Here is a 15,911-nt window from a genome sequence, read left to right as displayed (position 1 = left end):
TTATCACTCCAGTTGCTGATAAATACAAAAAAATGGGGAATCGATTGGCTTTGTGAGTAATTAGAGAGGTTTACCACATGGCCTCTGTGGAAAGCTTTACGTAGTTATTCATCTCCCCAGTAAATTAAAGTGTCAGGGCTGTTAGTTTTAGCGCTAAATGCCATCTCTTATTTAAAACGGCATTTTAATGTCTCAGCGTTTAAATGTGGAGATCACAGCATATTTGCAATTAAAATGCTGCAGCTGCCCATAAATAAATCTTCGTCAGATTGTTAGCTCTTGGGGGAAACAAGATCAAACCGAAGCTTTGGAAGACAGGAAATGTGCTGTGCACAGAGTGTGCTCCAAATGCCACGGTGCTCTGTAACCCACTCGTAGCAAAGGTAAATGAATGCCAAACCTCAGGGGAGGCAAGGCCTGGTTCGCTTACAGCGCTGTGCCAGTTTAGTGCTACGCAAATGAGACTGGGCACTCCTTCCTGCCCTTTACTCCACCATGGCTGAAAGCCCCCAGCCCCCAGTTTAAACTAACCACCGTTTGCCGTAAATAGGTACCAAGATGCCATTGGTAAATATGAGACTGTGATGAAAACCGAGTCCGAAGTTCCCGTTTACACCACTCGAGCCAAAGAGAGAATCTGCCACTGCTTCTCAAAGGTAAATGTTTAGTTTCATCTTTTTTGTTGCTGTTGTCGGAAATGAATGCAAGCGCTGACCCGGTTGGTCCCTCCTCCCTTTTCAGAACCAGCAGTCGGCCGACGCCATCAAGCTCTGCACAGAAGTTTTGCAGCTGGAACCAGATAACGTAAATGCTCTCAAAGACAGGGCCGAAGCGTATTTGCTGGAAGAGCAATATGAGGAAGGTAAAAATTCAAGAACAGCGGATGGTTTTATATAGAAAGCGGCAGCATGGGGCAGTCTAGCTGTTCCCTTTGCCACCATGCAAAATCAGTCCCAATGGAAAACGGATTAAGAATGACTGATGTGCATTTGTTCACATTCTTAATTTTGAACAGTCAAGTCGCTGTGGTAGTGTGCTCAGTGCATTATTTGCAGGCGTAACTATTCCTCTCTAAACTTGGCAGCAGGAGCCAACTCTGAACAGTGTGGATTCTCTGGGGTTTGAGCTGCTACTGCTGCTGTTCATGAAGTTGCCTTTGTCTGATAAAGTCTGCAAGGTAGCAAGCCTTGTTGCCAAGCCTGCCTCCCCCTTTCTGCCCCCCGAGTGGCTTTGCAACTAGTTTTTCCTGCTTAAAAAAAGCACACACAGTGTCTATATATATATATATATTGTTAAAAAAAAGAAAAAGGCAGCCCATTTGAGGCAGGGGCTGAGAGGCAGGTAAGGCAGTCAACCACCGTTTTTCTAGTTGCTGATTGGTATTTATGTCCAACACAGCATTGAGGGGGAAGGGGAAGCTAGCTCCCTTTTGCAGTAGAAAATAAAACTCTAGGAAGCCTTGTTTTAAAGTATGTTTGGGTGCCCTTGCCGTCCTATCTGTTTAGGAATACTTGAGAACATTGGCAAAGTGCTAAATCTACACATTGTAGACGGGAGCATTATGTCTTCATCAAGTAAGCTTCACCAATGGAGACTTGAGGATTTTACAGGGGCTGTAAGGTTTCTTATTCTAACCCTGGGTTGTATCTTTCCTTACACGCAACTACTAAGAGAGCCGTGCTCTGCCCGACTGGTACCTTGAGTTTGTGTGGAGGTTCTAGCAGGGGAGCGGTCAGTTGCAAAGGTGATTTGAACATTTAAGCTGGCACATTCTACCGGAGAACCCCCTGATATTCTATAAGTTCTAGGAAATGTGACCGTGGTTTATTGTATTTGCAGTGCCTAATGTTTTTATGGTTATGGTTGCTTTTTTTTTTGTTCCCTTTGTGACTGATGCCATGGCCTTTGGCTAGTGCAATAAAGTTTATGATGATGATGATGATACGAACCCTAAATCAGTCACTTTATTTTGCTTAAGTGGGTTTGGCGGCACTTCACGCTTTCCCCCTTTGTATCCTGACAATGTTTCTCTGAGGTGGATTCAGGGTAAAAGATAGCAACTGTCCCAAGATAACTTGATGGATTTCATTACAGAACGAAGATTTGAACCCAGTCCATCACTTTTATCTGTTACATGACACTGGCTTTCCCTTTGCCAGTATGTAACCTGCATTCAAGTATCTTCACTCCATTAGCCATGGTGTGTCGTAGTTGCCTGTGGCAATGAACGAAAAAGGCAAACTTTCAGCAGGCATTCTTTCATTCATTGTGAGATTTTATAATACGTGCTTTAAAGGGATGGATGAGGTTGCCTGGCATTTAACATTACCCAGAGCAATAAAGCTGCAAGATGGGGGAGGAAATCTCAGGAGCTTCACTCTCCAACTCTGACGTAGCCGTAGAGTGTTTACGACGGGCCTGAAGAGCAGTTTCCTGCTGCTTTTCTAAGTGAACGGCCAAAGTGTTAAGAAATGACAGTGGCAGACAGAGAACTCTAGTGGCAAATCGCAGTAGGCTGGCTTAGTGAGAATGAAAAAGAGTAATCAGATTTGCGCTTTGTTGGTGGATGGATGTTTTAAATCGCTGGGGCATCAGAACTACTTTTTCCCCTTTTGTTCTTCTTCGAAAAGGGAATTGCGTGCAGCCACTGAGTGTCTTAAGTGATATAAATTGGTCACCGTCTCCTGCCGGCTTGCCCAGAAACAGCAGAAAGATAAATGTAATGCCTACTGAGAGAGAACAGCTGCTGGAAGATAATCTGATGCAAATGCTTTGTCTTACTTAGAAAAACTAGAAGTCTTGAGATCCACAATGAGACTTTCTGAGATTAAAAACGGAGAAATAGAAAAGAAAAAGGCTCATTATTTAGGAAATGCAAAACTGTGAAGGACACTAAGACGAAAGCTGAAGCGTTCCATTTAGTAGTGAATGACATTCATATTTTTACAAAAACACACCTTCTGTAGTGTCCGCTCAATGGTTTTGTGTGTGGATTGCTCCAGTGATTGACTCAAAGTGGTGCTGGTTTCTAATACCTGTACTCAGTATGGTTTTAACTTCCCCATCTTGTTCCAACACTTGGATTTCTGAAGAACCATTGATAGGAAGGACTGAGGGTTTTTTATAAGAGAATGAATGGGAGATATTGGAAGAGAAGGACAATTAATGCAGCGCAGATGGAGTAGAGAGCTAAGTGAGGAAAATATCATATTTCCATGCAATTGGCATTGCTAATACTGTATTTTCAGCTTTTATAGAACAGTACCAACCAGATGATCAAATCACAGTTTAATAATCTGAGATAGGCATGAGGTTTAGGCACCTGTATGCAGCCGCTTTGCCACACCTTTCACACAAATGAACAAGCTAAAGGTAAAGCGACCCCTGACCATTAGGTCCAGTCGTGGCCGACTCTGGGGTTGCGGCGCTCATCTCGCTTTGTTGGCCAAGGGAGCCGGCGTACAGCTTCCGGGTCATGTGGCCAGCATGACTAAGCCACTTCTGGCGAACCAGAGCAGCGCACGGAAACGCCGTTTACCTTCCCACCGGAGCGGTACCTATTTATCTACTTGCACTTTGACGTGCTTTTGAACTGCTAGGTTGGCAGGAGCAGGGACCGAGCAACAGGAGCTCACCCTGTTGCGGGGATTCGAACTGCCAACCTTCTGATCGGCAAGTCCTAGGCTCTGTGGTTTAACCCACAGCTCCACCCGCTAGGAACCTGCAGTTATCCACAGCTACTCATTGCATCCAAACTGAGAAACGATGGTTAATGGCTTCCAAACAACAAAAATAAGCTGTGGTTTAAAGCTGGTATCCTAGCACAAATATAATGAGGAGCCATGACTGCTCCTTTCCCTAAGGTGCAAATAACTAGACAGCACACGGCATGTTGGTTTTGGGATCAAATAAGGCCACAATTTTATTGGTTACAGATGTGAAGGTTTGGCCATAGGCATTGAGATAAGCAACTGCGTATGTCACTCCTGCCCATGCAGGAGTGAAGCTGGTGGGGGGCGGGGACGTCCTATGACCTACATCAAATTGGGGCGTCCCCCTAGTGGTTCCCATTGGAGAAATGGTATGGCCCTAGGCCCCGTCTGAGCATTGACAGGATCCACTCCTCCCGGATCCTTTTAACGGGATACCCTTACCCGTGGAAGGGCAGGCAGAGGCTACAACCTCCCCTCCAACCAAGACTAGGCTTACCCAATGCCTGTACGCCTTACACAGTTGCGACAATTGCTGTGAGGTAGGCAAAAATCCACATGGCAGAGCCAGTTTGCCAGATGGGGAAAATTCTTGCCCGGCCCCTAAATCCAGCAACCGACATTGTCCATAGCAAGCTTGTACCCTCTGCAAAAAATCTGAGGGAGGGTGGATGGGAAAACCAGTGCCGTGAGTGAGAAAGAAAGAGGGTGAAAGGCCCTGTAGGCTGGGCATTTATCCTTGCCCTGAGGCGCAGTGCCAAGCGCCACTACTGGTCAGTTGGCATCGCGCCCAAGGGAACACTCCCTAAATTCCTGCCCCAATTGGCCAATTTGTTTTTTTTTTAAATAATATTTATTAAAGTTTAATCAACAAATTTTAAACAAGTTTTAAACATAAAATACATAAAACAGAGAAAATTACAAAAGTAAAAAGAAATGCAGAACAAAACATATTCAATAAAAAGACAGTTAACAAAATAAAAAAAAGCCATAGCAAACACCAATAAGCACACCCAGAAAAAGAGAGAAAAACGAAAAACTGTATCTCCATATATTGTATTTTGTTCACTAGTTTCTTGACCTCCTCACACCTCCCTTTTTGTATTCCAATTCAAATATTTAGTTCAGCAAATCCTTACCCTCTGTCGTTTAACCTTACTCAACATCTTAAACTATAGTAAAAATATAATTTCCATCATTATCAATCCAAATTTACATATTCTTATTAATCTTATTACTAACACCACTTATTTTCAGTCCAACGTCCCTTTAACATTCATTAATTTTACAGTATTTCTGTAAATAGTCTTTAAATTTTTTCCAATCTTCTTCCACCGACTCTTCTCCCTGGTCTCGGATTCTGCCAGTCATTTCTGCCAATTCCATGTAGTCAATCACCTTCGTCTGCCATTCTTCCACCCAATTGGCCAATTTGGCGGCCAGATGATGATCCAGCCTGCAGGAGGCTGGTTCACAGGGGAGACCCAGGGCTGCCTGCAAAGCTGCCCACCTGAGGAGGGAAAACAGATTTTTCTAGATTTTTTTTCTGCTTGTGCAAAGTGAAGAGTGTTATTTTGGCTTACTTATCTGAGACTCGATTTCCCAAACAAAACCAGTGAATAAGTTAAAACGTGAGATTGAGCCCTCTCTGCTGAAGATTAATTGTTGCAAGTTCATTAAGTGTATGCATGTCCTTGTTTATTTTGTGCAGCTATTCAAGACTATGAAACTGCTAAGGACCACAGTGACAGTGACCAACAGATTTTGGAAGGCTTAGAGAAAGCCCAGCGGCTACTCAAGCAATCTCAGAAGAGAGATTACTACAAAATTTTAGGAGTAAAAAGGTGAGTACTTGATAGTCCATAAGTTTATACATATTACTTATTGCCCATTGTATCTTGCCTTTTCTCCAGGTCCTCATAACATCACCCCCCCCCTTTTACAAGTCTTTCAGGTGTGCAAAGCTGTCCTGTGAACATCCTTGCTATGCATGGATTTGAGTCTGTTGGCATATTACATGTGGCATTTATAGAATTATAGTTCCTGAAGGGAGCAGAACATCCTATGAGGATGGAGTCATTGGGTTGTATTCAACATAGCACTAATGCAAGCATTTGCGCAGTGAAAGGATTTATCCTTGCACAATAGAGCATTCTCTGCCTCTCCTCCCACTGCTTCCCAAATCTATTGTGGGGTTTTCTCCAGCCCTCTGGAGCAGATTTAGGGATGGTGATGCACAGGAGGAGAAGGAGAAGAGGGATCCCGTTGCAGTAGCACTAATCGTTGTGCGAGTGCAAGAATTTGGTTGAGTACCACCCATCGTTCTCTATATCTCTCTCATTATAAACCAGTTAGGCAATATAATGGAGCACAGTTCTTGCAAGGAGACAGCAGGAAAAGCACCACTGCAACATTCCAGAAGTGACTGCGGAACAAGGATTGTGGTTTATCTTTGAGTGGTTTCAGGCATTATGCAATACATGGGAAATGAGAAGAACAAGTAACTCCCATTTCCCTTTCTTCATGTTTCTTTATAACTGTCCAGACTGTACCATTTCACCAGGAGTGGGTGTCCCATGCAGGGCTCACCTCCCTATGTGTGTAGAACAAAAATTTCCAGGTAGCACTTCAGAAAGAAACATCAGTCCCATGCGCTGCCACTTCCAGTCTGTCTTGTGCACTCCCTTATATATGTTCAGAGCCATACTTAAGAGTCACTTCATAGGCGAGTGGGAAATACAGTCACTGGCTTCATTTACTTGCCATTTTCTCAGTCTCAAGCATGGCCCTCTTGTCACTTAGCTCGTTCTGTGGATTTAGATGGTGCCTCAATGCTCCTGTAATCCAGCCCCCTGCCGATCCACGAAATCCACTACTACAGCATCCCTGATGGGTGCAAAAGGGCTGTAGCTCCATGGCAGAGCATCCCAGATCCATTCTCCAGCATCACCAGATAGGACTGGGGGAGACACCCTCTCCGAAACCCTGGAGAGCAGCTGCTAGTCAGCGTTGACAGCAGTAAACTAGATGGACCTGTAGTCTGACTTGAGTATAAAGCAGCTTCCTGGGACCATAGAACACTGGCCCTAAAGGATCTTCACCCAGCTCCCAGTACATTCCCAAGCACAGTTCAAAGTGCTGGTGCTGAGCTTTAAAGCCCTAAACAGCTTTGGCCCTGTATACCTGAAGGAGCATCTCCATCCCCATCATTCAGCCCAGACACTGAGGTCCAGCTCTGAGGGTCGTTTGGTGGTTCCCTCACTGTGAGATGTGAAGTTGCAGGGAACCAGGCAGACGGCCTTCTCAGTAGTGATGCCCGCCCTGTTGTATGATCTTTTGTAGACATCTGAAGGCAGCCCTGTGTCAGGATGCTTTTAATGTGTGATGTTCTGTTGTGTTGTTGTGTTTCTGTATAATATGTTGGAAGCCACCCAGGGCGACTGGGGCAACGCAGTAAGATTGGTGAGGTACAAGTAACTTCCTTTTATTATTTCTGTCTTCATCCAGTTCATCCATATTCTGTGTGAGTCTGTTCTACTGTCGCAGCCCATGAGGAAGTCCTCCTGAATGTTTAATCCTAAAACTGTGTACTTTCCCCTGTTGCTAGACCATCTTTTATGCAGACCAAAATGAATGGTTATTTCTTTATTCCAAATAAAACTTTCTCTCTCTTCCCCCCGCCCGCAGCAATACTTTAGAGACTTCTTCAACCTCCTAAGGAAAGTACATAGTTTTTTATTTGTTTGGCCAGAAGCCATAACAAAACTAAATATCAATACAAAATATAATCCAAAAGAACCAACCACACGCACGTACTGGAGAGAACCGTGATTAGATAAGCTCTGGCCTCCAAAGGGGTACACTGCGTCCTAAAGCAATGTTAATTTTGAGCGGAGAGCAAATTCATTTGAACAGGCAGCACCAAAAAGCCTCATTAGCTAAAGGCTGGATGAAGTATTAAACAAAGAACAAAGCCAGTGTTACAGAAAAGCAAATAGCCAAGGAAGGAAAAAAAGAATGATATAAAAGACCAAGGGCTGAAACAACTTGGAAAGTGAGGGAGGCGATTGCTCAGAGGTGTCTTCTAGAAATACCAGTCTCCCGTGTGCAAAATCACGTCTTTAAAGGGGTACAGATTTAAGAGCATAGCAACAAGAGTTGGGCAGGAAGGCTTTCTCCCACCTCACCCGGCTGCTTTGGTGCAGAGTCGCTCTTCGCTCTCTGCCTGTCCTCAGCTGACCACTTTGCACTTTTAGCGAAAGCTGCTGTCTGAATTATGCTTTCTCCCCTGCGCAGTTTGCTGCAAACAGCACCCCTCGAGGAAGCAAATTGCAGCTGGAAGCAGAGAGAGACTTTTGACAAGAAGCTGGTTTTGACAAGAAGCAGTTGTCGCTCTGCACAACCGCTTTTCCTTCAGATGAAAAGTAACCAGATTATGGCACACTTTTACGAAAGGAGGTTTAACGAAAGGAGGAGCTTGGCTGCATTAGCAAAAATAAAATGTTGCAGTGGATTTGTAGGTGCTTCTTACATTGTTGTCGCTGTACTGCAGGGGTGGGAACCTTTTTGGCTCTGCAGGCCAGACTTTTGTCAGGAACTAGCCTCATGGGCTGCTCACCTGTCAGTCGCACGACATCATAAAGACATCAGGTGGCTGTTGGGGCTTCAAAGCACAGCCAGGCATCTGATACTGCAGCCACTCAAACAGGCCTCAGCTCTAGTGCCCATCAGCAATTTTGTTTTGTTTTTCCAGACATCTTTATTGGAAGTTCAAAAAGTACATGATGATATGTGCACTAAACATGATGAGACGTAAATAAAAGAAACAGCACCCATGTAGAAGGGGAAATAAAGGGGGGAGAACCCCAAACTGTATACTGTGCTTTACAAAGTTGTTATTGTAATCCACCAGATCTTAACCTATTACAGTATTTGTAAGAATGGATTCAAAAAATCATTGAATTTGTCCATGGCACGTCTGCATTCATATGCAAGTTGTATAAGTATGTATATGTCTTCAATCCAATTGTAGAAGGGAACCACATTTTTATTTCTCCAATTCATCAGTATCAGTCATTTTGCTGTGATAAGGGCACAGAGAGTCCACTTGTATTGTCCTTTTGTGAGGTTCCATGTGCTGGGTATATAATTCAAAAAGGGTATCTTGCTCTGTAAATGTAAGGTTGTTCCGTACAGTTCTGTTGATAGTTTCAGTTACCTTCTGCCAAAAACCTTTCAATATAGCAATTTTTATGTTGTGGACCACCCTGAGACCCATGGGTATAGGTCAGCATACAAATATATCATCATCGTCATCGTCAGATGATGATGGGTGTAAAGCCAAAGTCTGCTTGCCCTTGCCAGTGAACAGTTGGAAGCACCATTTAAGCCTCCTGATGGTACATCTCTACATCTCTTCCTGCCCATCTCCAGGTGTGGGGCAGGTGGACATGGGTGGGGAGAAGCCATGCCAGCCAAGTTTGGTCTGTAGGCTAGAGATTCCCCACCTGCAGCTCTAGGGTGAAGGACGTGGTCAGGCTGCCCCTCTGTGTCTACAGTGACTAATACCCAGAAGCTCCTTGGCTTTCTTGCTCCTGCATTTCAGCCTCCTCATGAAGGGACAAACACATTTTTAGACGCCTGGTTAACGTTTATGGCAACCTATGTAAGAAACAAGCAGACTTAGATTAAGGTTGCTCAAAATTCAAAGTAAGTGTTCCACGTGGCCCCAAGTCCAAAGAACACTGGTAACGTTCAAAAGGTAATGACTTTGTGGGAGTTATCAGAAAGTTTTGGGCTGCGATGCCCTCTCTGCAGATGCTGACTGATGAAAATGCCCTGAAGAAATACTTTGGGTTTGTTTGAAATAGACTATGTCTATAGATTGAGCACAGTTGGATGTTACCCTTATTCCCCACTCCCCATGTATCCCTTTTTGTCTAGTGCAGGTCTCACGTTTGTTTTTTCTCTGCTGTGCATAACCAGAGAAACTGTCTCTTAAAAAAAAAAAATCCCAAAAGAATTCAAGCTAGGGTTATTAGCATTCTTGAGTCCTATTGAAGTATTCAAGTAACATGCAAAGGGGTGGGAAACTGTAGAGGCATGAGAGGCACTTGCACTGCCTAGGTCTGAAGGGGGCTTCTAAGTGCATTCAGATGGATGCATTTAAGATACCTCTGAACGATCAGCTACCCTGATAATAACAGAAGGTGCTTGATCCTGCAGAGGCATCCAATCCTGTTTAGCTGAATGCATTTAGAAAGCCCCTTCAAACCTTCCCACTCAATATGGAAATGTCTCCTGTGGGGATGTTGGGGATGGAGCTTACTGCTCTTCCCGTGATCCCTTTGAAAGATTGGAGAGGGCTTTAGGTGCTGGCAAAGGTGTCCTGTTTCTCTGTGTGCCTGTGTTTCAAGACTCACCTTGACGTGAAGACAGTTGGAGAACTGATTCTTCCCACCCTCTCTGCAGGAATGCGAGAAAACAAGAAATCGTCAAAGCATACCGAAAGCTAGCAATGCAGTGGCACCCAGATAATTTCCAGGATGAAGAAGAGAAGAAGAAAGCAGAGAAGAAGTTTATTGATATTGCAGCTGCCAAAGAAGTCCTCACTGATCCAGGTATGTGGGCTTGCAGCTTGTTTTGGGACTAGTTCGTTCTCAAAACGATAGACCCACGCAGCCAACATGTTTTGCTTTTCATCTCTATTTCAAAAGCAGGAGTTCTCTTCATTGCGGACGCGTCACTAATGCCGCCGTGTCCAGGCCCCAACTAGCACACTGGTGATGGATTCTGGTAGCTGGCATGTGGATGGTATCAGGCTGGCTACCTCGGGTTTCTTAATCACGCCACTTGTGAAAAATGCTGATTACCTGACATTTAGGGCCTACTGGGATGGAAGGCATGCCATGGCTATCCACGCATTGAAATTCTAGTTGTCTACCATGTTTATGAAATATCCTAGAGCCCGGTTGGATGATGTGTCCAGTTCTACAGACCTCATTGCCACGTTTGTGTCTTTTCAGAGATGCGGAGGAAGTTTGACGCAGGGGAAGACCCGCTGGATGCAGAAAGCCAGCAAGGCGGAGGAAACCACTTCCACAGAGGCTGGAATACATGGCAAGGGTTTGACCCGTTCAGTTCCGGAGGACCTTTTAAATTTAAATTCCACTTCAATTAGAAACAACCCCACCGCCTTCCTTTTTTGTTTCTAGGACTCTCTTTATTTTTATTTCTAGACAATTTCAATTAGGAGTTTCGGTCCTTGAATTTAAATGCCAGCTTTTCAGTGATAGGCTAAAGAGTAAGCAAGTCCACAATGGAGAGCGAAACAACAGTTATGTTAGTACTGGTTATTTTTGTACTTTTGGGTGTTAGATCTCTAAAGAGGTGGAAGGCTGCAGAAGTCTTTGGACCCCTTATTCTGAAGTGGGTTCAGACCTTCAACTCAAGACACATTAACACCAGAGAAGCAATTGTTTCCCCAAAGCACTTTAATTTTTCTTCTTCTTTTTTACTAAACTCTTCATGACCTTTGGAACGCGATGGGATACTTTATGCTTTCTTGTCGCTACAGTGAGAAAAGCAATCTAGTTTTCATTTCTGCTAAGAGGAAAAGTTTGTTTTCTTGGGAGACATCGGAGGAGCTTCTCCATCACTTCTGCACGCTGTTGGCACCTCTGAGGCACTCTGTAAACATAGCTCAGGTTATGACAAAGCCTGCCTCTTCAAAGCAGGATATGGATTGGCCTGAGTACAGATAGTATAACTGTCCCCATACTACTTTTTAGGAGGATTTTATGCAACATGCAAGTCCTCTTAAAAGCCACTCTAGTGCTTAAGATAATTCCCCAGAGAAGCATCATCACTAGGACTCTTTACTTATCCAATATAGGACGACTGCAGCTGGCTTGTGGGCTTTTTCTAACTTATTTTTACAGGGCAATTTTCTCGTTTGGATTAAAACCTCTTTTCTTTTTGTGGTTGCTTCAGAAAGATACTTAAATAGAATGATATTCTTAGTTGGTGTTAATTAAATAGATCCATTTTGAGCTTTTCACTTTTCACATATGCTTGACATTTGAGCAGAACGACTGAGACATTGCCCCAAATGTGCAGAACTAGTTCTGATCTTAGATTTTTTTTTTTTTCTTAAAAAGGAAAAACAGAAAGAGATGTGTAGTGTAAGAAAACTGTCAAGATGACAGTGTTGGGATGAGGATATCAACAGTGTTTTACAATTTGATGAAAATGTGACCCCTCCAAATGGCAGTTTTTAGTGCTTCATTGCCTTAACTAATGCATATAACCAAGAAGCGCTTGGGGTACATAAGTTATATAGGAAGAAGGCACTCTTTCATTCTGTTAAACCACTGAGCTACTTGATGTCATAGGAAACCAAAGTTGACTTCCATCTTAGCTTTGCTGCAGGAACTGGGACACTTCTGATAGCCTTAAATTTAGCATTACTCTGGTACTTGTGAAATGCATTCAAAACAGCATTTAAAGTCCTTTCATAATGAGATGATGGACCTGCAAAAGTGGCTTTCAAAAAAATCTAGCCTCTCTCCAGAAGGCAATTTTTGAGCATTAAGAAATGAGTTTAGTGCATTTTGGGCTCAGAGCAGCCTAGTTAAATATTTCACCACCTTCTCACTCCAGCTCTCAAGTCAAAAGTTCAAGAGTAACTCCGCTAATGTTGTAGCCTACAGTACTACTCGTATTCAGTAATCCACAAACCCCTAACCAGTTCTTGCAAGTGAGAGCTATGCATGGAGTAAGTTCTGCATATATTCTCTTTTGCTAGATTTGCTGTTACCAAGCCATGTCAGTTGTGGAGTACAATTATGTCCAGTTTGGGTCAAGCGCATTCTCTTTCACACATCCCAAAACAGCAGAGAAGTATTGAATGGTTGAAGTGCTCCTATGGCTTCTTAATTTATAACGTTTTCTGGCATAGGACAGATATTTGGAATTGTGAGCACATGCATCTGAACTGCACATCAGATCTTGCTCTCAGTAATCTTCCTAAGTAATGTAAGCAGTGCCAACCTAATGCTTTTCCTGCGTCCAAGGGAAGTATGTCAAAAGTGTGGCCAAAGGCAGCTCTTATGCATTTATGCTGAACAGTAATTTAAATAATTCCTTTTTTAGGCCTATTGTATGAAATGGGGGAGGGCTCCTGAGAGGCCCTTGCTTTTATTTGTGTGTATTTCAGTTGTTTTGGGCTATTCTTGGGTTTTTCGAGAGCTACTAGCTTTGCTCTTGGGTGAAGTGCAATTAGGGCCTGCAAATTAGAGTGAACAAGAGTACCTCGGTGCAGGATTTATAGTGAAAAAAGACCAGCCAGTATCAGTTAACATATATACCATTGCAGTGTGGGTGCACTTTGGAAATGTCTTGGAATAAAGCTCTATTTTTTAAAAACATTATGAAAGCCAAGAAGGTGTTTTGAAGATAAAGATGCAAACTATTCAAGAAAGATTTTGATTAAAGCTGTGTCTAAATTACATCTGTTTCAAGCTGCCATCTTTTTTTATGAAGTGAGATTATACCAAGCTAAAGAATTGTGCCATAGTTTTACAATAACCAGAGGAGACAACACTGTAGAATGTTGCTTTTTAACCACTGTCTCACGTATCGGATAATACTGATAATAGAAGCAGCCCCGGTCCCTGTGAAAGAAATCTCTACAGCAACAGCTCCATCTCCCTTGCATTTATTTCATGGAGGGCTTACAGCTCCTGCTCTGTCTCAGTTTCTCCTCTACAGTTTCTCTGATGTGAAATCAAAATGATGCACAGCAGGAGAGAAGTAAATTTTACTGCACAAAGTGGGAATAGCTTGATTTTTATTTTATGTTAAATTCTTATTGTACCATTTGGAGATGGCAGTCCATTGTTTGTTGTAACATCTAGTTCCAGCCTGATACATCATTTTATACCAGAGAGATAGGAAGTAAAAGACATGGATTAGTTTGGTTTACTGTCACAAAAACTCATAAAATTAAAGATCAGGAGGATCCAGGAAACCATATGCCCATCAATAATAATAATTTATTATTTATACCCCAGCCACTGGATGGCTCCCAACAGAATATTAAAAACACAATAGAACCTCAAACATTAAAAACTTCCTTAAGCAGGGCTGCCTTCAGATGTCAGTGGTAACAAGGCTGATATTGTAAAAGACAAAGCAACATAAGACTGAGGAAGAAAGAGTGATTGCAAAAGAGACACCTTGCTAATCTATACAAAGAGAGGCATTTTAGAGAAGGGGTAGAGAAATCTGAGTGTATCAGCAAAGACTCTCAAAACAGTCACAAAGTGTTGTGGAAGCAGGAAAAGGTTTATCAACTGGAATTTGGTGCAGCTGAACGAGGGTCTTACAAAGATTTTGGTTTTTATAGATGAAACTGAGACGGGAAATTATTATTAAATTTATATCTTACCCTTCCTCCTAAAGGAACCCAGGGCAGCAAACAGAACAATGGCCATGTTTGCCCCAGGTTGGCAGAGCAGGTAGACAAATATTTTTGGGCCCAGCAGCAGTTAAGAACATAATAATAATAATTTATTATTTATACCCCACCCATCTGGCTGGGTCTCCCCAGCCACTCTAGGCAGCTAGACTATCTGGGAGAACCAAAAAGGAAACTTAGGCAGGTAGATTGAAAAGAAGGTTAAAAGTATATGGGGGTGCAGAAGCGAGTATCCATTAGTTCCAGTATTTCCTCTGGGGTCTAAGCCAAACGCTTTTAGAAGTCACTTTTAGAAGTGATTATCAACTTTTAAGTTTGCAGGCCGGAACTCGATGTCAGAGGATTTGTGTCTGCAAAGGAAGTCCTTCATTTAGTAACATCGGAGGTAGTTGCAGTTTGCTTGCCCCACACCACTTAAGGGGCTGCTCTTGGTGAGACTCGGGGCTCCCACTTTGTTTCCCTGGCAGCAGCTGCTGATCTTACGCAGCATCTCTTTCAGAGCCCAGCGGGAATATTGAAAGTGCCAAGACTGTTCAGTCCTTGCTGAGCTGGCGAGCTGAACCCTCCAAAATCCAGCACTTTCTCCACGGAATGGAACCCAACTGATTTCTTGCACCAGGAGAGTAAAGTTCAGTGAAAGTGACATCAGACACGACAAAGAGGCACGCAGACACGTCATACAGAAAAAGCAATGCAACTTCAAGTATTGTCTCAGATCAGCCTCCTTGGAAGCTTCTGCAGAAAGATGGAATAGAGCTTTAAAAAGAAAAGTATGTGATGGGGGTGTTTGTTTGTTTACTACAGACAGACACTTTAAAATTATTACAAGAGACCTCCAACAAAATATTTGTGTAATGTGAAACAAAAGCAGTGTGCACTTAGCGAATGTAGCACCAGAATTTGTAATGCCTTTGGAAACGAAAGAAGTGGAAAGGCAATCGGACTGAATGACAAACTGCACAGCCCACACTTTACTAGGTTTCCTTTCCACTCTGTTATTCTGTTCCAAGTCCCAATAAAATGCCAGAAGTTTTTATTTAAAAATATAGAGCATCTCTGTAGTATTTACATACATCCACAAAAACTACCACTAACCCCCAGTCTATGGCCAGTAGCTGTGTCATCAGGACACTCTTCAAATAGTGCTAAAGTTCATCATGGCTGGAATCTAAATGAAAAACAAAAAAAAATAATTATTTGAGTACACAGAATAACTGCAAGATCACACAAGAACTGAATAAAGCCGAGACATTCTTCGTGCCATTTTCTCATCACCGTTAGAATCACAATTAATTTACTTAGCCATAATCTCTTGTCCAAGTTGGTGGTTCTATTGCAAGCTGGTTCCTTCACATAGGAAACAAGACAACCAGAAGTTACTCCAGAGCTTGCGGTTCTACTTCTGGAACTAACTTACAATAAGGGCCACAGACAATTATACAGGGGCTTGGAGAATCTCTGGATTTTATTAGGCAGTAATGTTCATTCCAGAAAAGAAAAGAGCAAACAGCTCAAATTCTAATATCAGATACAGTGTTGCCTCGCAAGACGAAAAGAATCCGTTCTGTGATTCTCTTCATCTAGCGGTTTTTTTCGTCTTGCGAAGCAAGCCCATTGAAGGATTAGCGGATTAGCGCTATTAGCGCTATTAGAGGCTTTTAGCGGTTTACCTGCTGATTGGATCAGCTGATAAGCGGCTTAGAAAAAGGGGGGAAAGGGGG

General features: G+C 42.9%; 2 protein-coding genes across 4 annotated transcripts in view; one reads left to right on the top strand and one right to left on the bottom strand.

Annotated features, from left to right (window-relative positions):
* DNAJC3 (DnaJ heat shock protein family (Hsp40) member C3) overlaps window positions 1-13,219 on the top strand; it is a 56,177-nt gene extending 42,958 nt beyond the window's left edge. For both annotated transcript variants that reach the window (XM_081198470.1, XM_081198469.1), the window contains 5 exons: window positions 551-656; window positions 742-862; window positions 5,422-5,554; window positions 10,182-10,330; window positions 10,736-13,219. In XM_081198470.1, coding sequence (XP_081054596.1) covers window positions 551-656; window positions 742-862; window positions 5,422-5,554; window positions 10,182-10,330; window positions 10,736-10,890 — 664 coding nt within the window. In that variant the 3' untranslated portion in view covers window positions 10,891-13,219. The remainder of the gene's footprint in view (window positions 1-550; window positions 657-741; window positions 863-5,421; window positions 5,555-10,181; window positions 10,331-10,735) is intronic.
* Window positions 13,220-13,544: 325 nt separating this feature from the next.
* The window catches only part of UGGT2 (UDP-glucose glycoprotein glucosyltransferase 2), an 81,914-nt gene continuing 79,547 nt past the window's right edge, over window positions 13,545-15,911 (bottom strand). For both annotated transcript variants that reach the window (XM_081198251.1, XM_081198252.1), the window contains one exon: window positions 13,545-15,358. In XM_081198251.1, the coding sequence (XP_081054377.1) occupies window positions 15,336-15,358 (23 nt within the window). In that variant the 3' untranslated portion in view covers window positions 13,545-15,335. The remainder of the gene's footprint in view (window positions 15,359-15,911) is intronic.

This window comes from Podarcis bocagei (assembly GCF_964188305.1).
Source record: "Podarcis bocagei genome assembly, chromosome: 6".
NCBI lineage: Eukaryota > Metazoa > Chordata > Lepidosauria > Squamata > Lacertidae > Podarcis > Podarcis bocagei.
This window is presented reverse-complemented; position numbering and strand designations above follow the sequence as displayed.